This window comes from Limulus polyphemus, unplaced genomic scaffold (assembly GCF_000517525.1).
Source record: "Limulus polyphemus unplaced genomic scaffold, Limulus_polyphemus-2.1.2 Scaffold5600, whole genome shotgun sequence".
NCBI classification, from domain to species: Eukaryota; Metazoa; Arthropoda; class Merostomata; order Xiphosura; family Limulidae; genus Limulus; species Limulus polyphemus.
The window spans coordinates 38,371-47,823 of NW_013671210.1; the positions used below are offsets into that span (position 1 = coordinate 38,371).

General features: G+C 34.5%; 1 protein-coding gene across 1 annotated transcript in view; it reads left to right on the plus strand.

Moving 5' to 3' along the window:
- Positions 1-9,453, plus strand: part of LOC106472775 (Down syndrome cell adhesion molecule-like protein Dscam2) — a 41,787-nt gene that overhangs the window by 13,829 nt on the left and 18,505 nt on the right. The window contains exons 2-3 of the mRNA XM_022401305.1: positions 4,028-4,189; positions 7,145-7,288. Of these exons, the coding sequence (XP_022257013.1) occupies positions 7,216-7,288 (73 nt within the window). The 5' untranslated portion in view covers positions 4,028-4,189; positions 7,145-7,215. The remainder of the gene's footprint in view (positions 1-4,027; positions 4,190-7,144; positions 7,289-9,453) is intronic.

A 9,453-nucleotide genomic window follows, 5' to 3' on the forward strand; every position in this document is an offset into this window, starting at 1 on the left:
AAAACAAATTACATAACTTAAAAATTAAAGTTTTAACAAAACAAATTACATAACTTAAAAATTAAAGTTTTAACAAAACAAATTACATAACTTAAAAATTAAAGTTTTAACAAAACAAATTACATAACTTAAAAATTAAGGTTTTAACAATCAAACTACATAACTTAAAAATTAAAGTTTTAACAAAACAAATCACATAACTTAAAAATTAAGGTTTTAACAAAACAAATTACATAACTTAACAATTAAAGTTTTAACAAAACAAATTACATAACTTACAAATTAAGGTTTTAGCAAAACAAATTACATAACTTAACAATTAAAGTTTTAACAAAACTAATTACAGAACTTAAAAATTAAGGTTTTAACACCAATAGCTGGCGTAGACTTATAAACAGTTTTGACCAATAGCTGGCGTAGACTTATAAACAGTTTTGACGTTAACATTCTGGATAAATCACGTTAACTACAAATGTTCTTATTTTTTTAACCCCCCCCCCCCCCACTGATCTGTGGACATATTAAGAGAAACGTGGAAAAAATACCTGAAGTTAATTTGATTTTTTTACAAAATAACGTATTGTTTGGGAGTTACCTAAAGGTTATCTGTGCTAGCTGTATCTACCTAGAGGGTATCTGTGCTAGCTGTAGCTACCTAGAGGTTATCTGTGCTAGCTGTAGCTACCTAGAGGTTATCTGTGCTAGTTGTAACTAACTAAAGATTATCTGTGCTAGCTGTAGCTACCTAAGTTATCTGTGCTATGCAGCTACCTAAAGGTTATCTGTACTAGCTGTAGCTAACTAAAGGCTATATGTGCTAGCTGTAGCTAATTAAAGGTTATCTGTACTAGCTGTAGCTAACTAAAGGTTATCTGTACTAGTTGTAGCTAATTAAAGGTTATCTCTACTAGTTGTAGCTACCTAGAGGTTATCTGTGTTAGCGATCTCTACTTTTTACTGATATACGAGCAATAATACAGTACCAGTCATGAACTCGTGGGTTATAACTCACCCACACCACCCCTAGAATTACATAAAAACAATACATATAATTAATTAATACAAATAACACTGGCTGTTTCGTATCTCTAGGTTTTATTATCTCAAACGTTAAATTTCGAGCAGATGTAAGCACTGGGGATACTTTAGTTGATATAAAGTCAGAAGTTTTTAGATTTTTCAAGAAACATAATTCTATATTTTCACTCACGGTTTTCTTATCTCCGTATTTACCGTTCCGGATTATAGTTGTTTTATTCCAATTGCCAGTTTTTTGTTTGTTCGTTTTAGCACAAAACCACAAAGGGCTATCTGCTGCGTTCACCGCGGGGAATCGAACCCCGTATTTTAGCGTTGCGTGTTAGTAAAATTTTCCGATTAAAGAATAATAGTCGACAACAAAGTATTATGTCGCATTTATGAACTCCGTATTAACGACAAAACTTGAATAAAATGTTTTAATAAATAATCTTATTTGTTACGTAACAAGCATGTAAGTATTCTCTTATCTCAAAGGCCTGACATAACCTGGTGGGTAAAGCGCTGGATTCGCAATCTACGCGTCGCGAGTTCGAAACTCTGTCGCCAAACAGGCTCGCCCTTTCAGCCGTAGGGGCGTCATAATGTGATGGTCAATCCCACTATTTGTTGGCAAAGAGTAGCCCGAGATTTGGTGGTTGGTGCTGTTGACTAGCTGCCTTCCCTGTAGTCTATCGCTGATAAATTTCGGACGGCCAGCACAGACAGCCTTCAGGTAGCTACAGCCAGCACAGACAGCCTTCAGGTAGCTACGGCCAGCACAGACAGCCTTCAGGTAGCTACAGCTAGCACAGATGTCCCTCGTGTAGCTTTGCGCGAAATTTGAAACAAACAAACTGTCTTCTCTCAAAAACGAAGCTCATGTAAAATCTTACGAAGAACTATTGTTATGCTAATTTCTATTCCAGACTCCATTTCTATTTAGGCTTAGTAATAATACACTTAAACTTTCTTACGTTTGCTGGCATCAACAATCTTAATCATCACCTCTTTTCACCAGCCGCTAATAAGATGATAACAGTCAATACTTAACATTTACAGTGAAGCATGGTATGGAATCAGAATAAGTTTGGGCTGCAATCAGTTTCCTTAATCTACACAAAATTGATGGCACCTTAACTGCTGGCAATAACATTCATGCTATTCTCTCAGTAACATTAATTTTCATGCAGGTATTCGTCTTCCAGCAATGCAGTGATCCAAGACAAACAGTAATGTGTTGAAACTACATCTTAACGATGAAGAAGTCTATGGAACCATGGTTTTGCCTGTGGAAGTCAATGGAACCGTGGTTTCGTCTGCACAAAGTCCTGATGTGAAAATTCTTGAGGATGCATGAGGGTCAAAAGAAAGACGAAGAAATAGAAGTTTAATCTCCTAGCAACCAGTGTGCAAAATTCAAATGTTTTTATTAACCTTAGATAAACAAATGAGGGTCAAAGTGTGCTTGTCACGACCTTTTTTACAGAGTGTCATTAACAACAGTATTATGTTTTTGATGACAGAGTTATCAACTATTCATTTTTTCCTACACTGTTGATTTAGCAACATAGTAACTACCAAATACAATATATAGGGATACTGAAAAGCGGTAGATATGCATTTTATAGGTTCTTGAGATTATTGAAATACAATATACGAGCTGTACAACAGATAAAAGTATTTTTATTCTTCACATGAACATCATATTACACTCCGACTTATCAGAGTATGACGTCATCAATTCACAGGCAAAGCTTAATAAATTTGTGATTATAGTCAACATTCCCTCTCCAATTGGGCATCAGTTTTGATTATTCACCATTTGTTAATTGATTATTGCATTTTCAAACACACAAAGATAAAAGTTATTTTATCGAGCTGGGGTTCAAGCCTAACCTAAATGTCTTCCAACCAAAACAATCACCAGCTTTTTAAATAATAGTTTCTAGCATGTTGACAAGCTTGGTGAGGTAAACTTTTACATGCTATGACAGTTAGGGAGATAATACATCAGCTAAACAGACGTCCCTAACGTCCATATTAATAATGAATTTTAAGAACAACTTACACGAGCAGAATTAGCTTCATAATTCTAACTTATAGTAAATACCGTAGTTATTACATGAAACATAAAAACAGAACATAAAACTTTATGTGTTTTCAACATGGCGATAGAGTTATTATTAGAGTTAGAATTAAAAGTTGACTCATTTCTTTAGTCCGGTGCTTCTTAAGATTAAAATTCTTTAATATCGTTAACGAAGCGTCCTCTGTATCCAGAAGGTCCAATCGTTTATTGACACTCCCCTTCTGTAAGAAGAAAGTTTTCCCCACGTTGTCTAGTGAAACCCGCATCCTTTGTATTCTGATTAAGTTTATGTTACCACACAAAACACTTTACAGACTATCGTAGCATAACAATTAAACATAATATTACAAATCGAAACGAGAGAAAAGAAAATCCTGCTTACTAATTACTAAGGACAATAACTTATACAATTCATGTTTTGTTTTGTTTCACGTTCTAGTGATACAACACAATTTCAAACCCCAGGTCTACAATGTGGTCCTTATAAGGACAATAACTTATACAATTCGTTCTTTGTTTTGTTTCACGTTCTAGTGATACAACACAATTTCAAACCCCAGGTCTACAAGGTGGTCCTTGATAAGGACAATAACTTATACAATTCGTTCTTTGTTTTGTTTCACGTTCTAGTGATACAACACAATTTCAAACCCCAGGTCTACAATGTGATCCTTAATAAGGACAATAACTTATACAATTCGTTCTTTGTTTTGTTTCACGTTCTAGTGATACAACACAATTTCAAACCCCAGGTCTACAATGTGATCCTTAATAAGGACAATAACTTATACAATTCGTTCTTTGTTTTGTTTCACGTTCTAGTGATACAGCACAATTTCAAACCCCAGGTCTACAATGTGGTCCTTGATAAGGACAATAACTTATACAATTCGTTCTTTGTTTTGTTTCACGTTCTAGTGATACAGCACAATTTCAAACCCCAGGTCTACAATGTGGTCGCTACTAAGGGCAACATTGCACTTCTGCAGTGTCAGGTTCCATCTTTCGTTCGTCAGTTTGTGAGCGTGGAGTCTTGGTCAAGAAGTGATGGTCTCGTGTACAGACAGAACCACTCGGACGGTAAGTGGAGAGAGTTCTAAACTATTGAGGTATAATTTTATCTGTATTAATCAATTAGTTTCCATTATTCAAGCATAAAGCAATTTTAATATAGATATTGTATTTAAGAAGCTTTTTTTAAAGTTCACCTTTATAGTTCGCACTGGTCGTCTTGCAGAGTACGTGGATATCCATGTCATGAAAATATTTCTTGTTTTCTCTGGTAACGTGTCTTTTTTAATCATGTTACTTGATATTCTATTTCATGTACGGAGGATTTTTCGAGTCATTTCCTTCCGAATCTTCTTAAAGAAATACCTTGTACTTAACGTGTTTTGGTGGAAGAAATCTTGATGGATCGGATTATCCCTAATCCCTTTTCTTTAATACGCATGCGTTGAAAGTTTACGGTAATAAGGTTGGAGATTCTGCGGCTCTTTCCCGGCAGAATTCCATGTCGCAGTAAGAGTATCTTCCTGTTCGCTTTTAAACCGATAAAAAGAAATGCTATTTTAAAAGAAATGTTATTTAAAAAGGCATCGTTTCCTTGGATGGTGAGTTGATATTCAAAGACTTAGTATTCCACCATTTTGTTCGGGTTCTGTAAAAGAAATGTCTTGTGAAGTAAATTGAAATCTACATTACGGTGTTTTTCTTAATCACCTCGGAATAGAACAGCATGCCTTGGAAAATGAAACGTTATATAAGAAAGTGTAACAGAAGTATAGTGGAAAGCTGTTTGGGTGACAGATTTCTGACTTAATCTGATTATTTGACCCCAAGATGAAGTATCTTTGTGATATTATTAGTGTTTACGCTAACAACCAGTAGAATCTAAGATGAAGTATCTTTATGATATTATTAGTGTTTACGCTAACAACCAGTAGAATCTAAGATGAAGTATCTTTGTGATATTATTAGTGTTTACGCTAACAATCAGTAGAATCTAAGATGAAGTATCTTTGTGATATTATTGGTGTTTACGCTAACAACCAGTAGAATCTAAGATGAAGTATCTTTATGATATTATTAGTGTTTACGCTAACAACCAGTAGAATCTAAGATCAAGTATCTTTGTGATATTATTAGTGTTTACGCTAACAACCAGTAGAATCTAAGATGAAGTATCTTTGTGATATTATTAGTGTTTACGCTAACAATCAGTAGAATCTAAGATGAAGTATCTTTATGACATTATTGATGTTTACGCTAATAACAGTAGAATCTAAGATGAAGTATCTTTATGATATTATTGATGTTTACGCTAACAACCAGTAGAATCTGTAAAAATAGAAGAATTTCCAATATTAAAATGTTCAGATGTTCTTTTCAAAACATTTTTCCTGATGTAACTTAGTGATTAATGTCGGGCTGCGGTCGAAGGTCCAGGGCTCGAGAAATACGGCTGAATAGGCTTCACGTTATTCAAAGAGTCGGACAAAAGAAGTCCTTGTGGCAGTATGTGGTACTTCGCTTAGGCCAGTAGTTAGGTACAACTGTACTGGAATATTTAGCCCACGTGGGCATAAGTTGCCTTTGATGCTAAAAATTCCAACTACGCCGAATGATTTTAGTTACGATTTTAACATTACTGTTCAAAGTTACATGATCAACTATCTACCCTATGCTCATTGCAGGGTTCATTAGAATTAGAAGCGCTCAAAATCTATCACTATTTTAGGATTTTATCAGTTCAAAAACAACTGGCCTAGTGGTCAGGGCGCTCGACTTGAAACTGTGGGTCACCGGTTGTAATTCTTTTACCGAAAATGTTCGCCCTTTCAGTCATTAGGGCGTTATAATCTGACGGTCAATTCCGCCTTTTGTTGGTGAAGAGTAGCTCAAGAGTTGGTGGTGGGTGTGGTTAACTAGCTGCATTCCCTCTAGTTTATCGCTTCCAAAATAGGTACAGCTAACACAGATTGCCTTTGAGGAGCAAAATTCTAAAGAAACAAATATAACCAACAGTATTCATTCTTAACAATATTTGTTTCATTGTCTTTCGCAGTTTTTCATCATTACCCGGTGTTGCTCGAGTGCTTATATGCAAAAATTCGGGGTTGAATCCCTGCGGTGTGCACAACACTGTGTTTCACATGAAACACTCGCTCGGTGTTCAGTCGTTCTTGTTGGAAACAGGAAACTAAAATGAGACGTGGATATTTATAACAATAAATACTGTTCAAACATTTAAATAAATCAAATTAAAGATGGTTCTCTCTCACATTCATAATCGATAGAACGATTTCCGACCTGAAACAAAAACACCGAATCTTAGAGAAAGAAGGCTTATGGAATCACGAGCGGGTCAACTGTCTAACAAAGTTAATTGCCTGTATAGTTTAGATCAAACACTAGAAATTGAATCTGGTTTTAAAGAAACTTCCTGAAGTGTAGAATTTATGCACACACTGTATCCATCTTGTTATTTATCCACTTTAACTAATTAGTGATAAAAAGCTAAAAAGAATAAATACAAATGAAAAATAAAGTCCAGTGATACAGTACACGCACTGTTTAAGTTACCATTAATTCGAATAATTAGCTTGTATTATCGTATTTCATCTTCATTAGTTCTTGGTGAACAGAAAATGATGATTTTCGGTGTCAATATTTTTTTTTTTCATTTCATATATTTTTAGATTTGTTGTGACAGCAAAAAATACTTGTTATCAAATTTAAATACAATACTTTGATATAATTTTAGATATTGTTATCAGTTCTCGATATGACGTTGAAACAAAGACTGTTATCAGTTCTCGATACAATGTTGAAATAAAAATTATTGTTAGTCCTCGATACAATGTTGATATAAAAATTATCATTAGTTTCGATGTGATGTAGAAATAATTAAAATCTATTATCAGTTCTCGATATAATGCTGAAATAAAGACCATTATCAGTTCTCGACGCGATGTTGAAATAAATCCATGTGGACTTAACAACGTATATAGTGTTTGCTTTTATCGATTTCAGAAGTTCGTGTTCTTCAGACAGGAGAACTGCTTGTATATAATGTGGAAAGTGGTAACACACAACACACCTACATGTGTAAAGCCAAACACAGACTGACCGGATACACCGCTACTAGCGCCACCTATGGGAAACTCACAATACAAGGTACGTTATAGATCGAATTGTTAAAACCAGTGATGTCTATGCATTAAGATAATTTTCATTTGCATATAAATAGAGGATGTCACAACAGAAAGACCAGTGCACTGAGCTGTTAGAAGTAATACTCATATTGTTCATGAATATTTAAAAATCTAGAAGATTAACTTATGAACTACACCCGATTCAGCCAATCAAAAAGCACTCTTGTCAAAATACAGCAGAGCTACATCAAGTATCACTGACAGCAGTGAGTCACGCACTTTGATAATGAATTCAGAATCACATGACTGACACAGTTTTTTTATGTCGTATATTATTTAAAAATAGATTTGTTCTTCTTAACTACAAAGAGTATTAAAATGATAATTGTACCTTTATTTCTAAGCCTAAATTGTTAATCGTGCAGAATTTTTCTTACTTTACAGTAGTTCATATTTTATAGTTACCTTTCAAGTGTCATCTTGTTTTGCTATTTCTAAGCTTTCTAGCTTTGTTCATCTTCGATATTTTTTGCTTCGTCATAGAGTTCTTGTTTTAATTAGTTCCTCTGTCTGTCGCTTCAAGTTTTCGCCGACTGACTAAGAAATAGCAAGTGTAAAAAACACAAAAAGCGACGTTTTTCGGCACAATGAAACGTACAGTCTTAATTATTAATTTTCGCGTTTTTGACTCATAATGTAGTAACCTGAAATTAAATATTTACCTGTAATATACGCAATTAAAATCAGTATTTTAATGTATTGTCTGTAATAGAAAAAAGAAACAAACAATGTATTTTTTCAGGAGATTCACACGGTTTTTGCCCTATACAATTTTTTAGGTTGAGAAGCATTTTCTTAATATATAGGCCCCTCAGTGGCACAGCGATATGTCTGCGGAGTTGCATCGCTAGAAACCGGATTTCCATACCCGTGGTGAGCAGAGCACAGATAGCCCATTGTGTAGGTTTAAAAAAAAACTTAATATATAGATGTCACGACAACGCATAAACTGAATTATTTGTACAACTTATTTCTTTTTGGTTTTATTTATAGTGTAATATAGTTAAAATTGTGATAAACGTTTTATGTTTATCTTTTTTTATATTCAAGTGTTCGCCCAAAAATGGCAGTCAAAAACCGGAAGCAAAATGATATCATCTTGAAGACATCTGTATCATCATAGTTGTTTGTGATAAAACACAGCGCACGTAGAAACAAATATCTTGGAAGAATATCTCACAAAGTTACACACGACAGTCAGAGTATCTTACAGTATCTCACACGACAGTCAGAGTATCTTACAGTATCTCACACGACAGTCAGAGTATCTTACAGTATCTCACACAAGTCACAGTATCTCACACGAGTCACAGTATCTTACAGTATCTCACTCGAGTCACAGTATCTTACAGTATCTCACACGAGTCACAGTATCTTACAGTATCTCACACAAGTCACAGTATCTTACAGTATCTCACACAAGTCACAGTATCTTACAGTATCTCACACGACAGTCAGAGTATCTTACAGTATCTCACACAACAGTCACAGTATCTTACACGACAGTCACAGTATCTTACACTATCTCACACGACAGTCACAGTATCTTACAGTATCTCACACGAGTCACAGTATCTTACAGTATCTCACACCAGTCACAGTATTTTATAAAGCTGCAAGAGTCGCAGTATCTTAAAAAGTCACACAAGTGTTAGAGTAACTTAGAAATACAGTATCCTGAAAGTCGTGGAATACATTTCACGTCAGAGTGAGAGATTATCTGACAAACTTATACTTGCAACACTTTTATGTACAGTTTTTTATTATCATAGATTAATGTATTATATTCTTTGGTCAACTAAATTAAAATAAACGCGATAAAACGATTAAAATCTACAATATAATATTTGAATTAATTTTGATTAAAGAAGAAACAAATTAAAAACTTTTATGAAACATTTCAATTGATTTGCTTGTAGTTAAGCGCAAAGCCACACAATGAGCTATCTGTGCTCTGCCCACCACGTGTATCGAAGCCCGGTCTTCTAGCGTTGTAAGTCCGTAAACATACCGCTGTGCCACTGGGAGCCTGAGATTAAGATTCGTTTTGTGACAATGAGCTTGCACATACGTTTATGACGTTAACGTTCAGGTTAAAATATAACTTGTAAGGCGGGGAAGTACGAC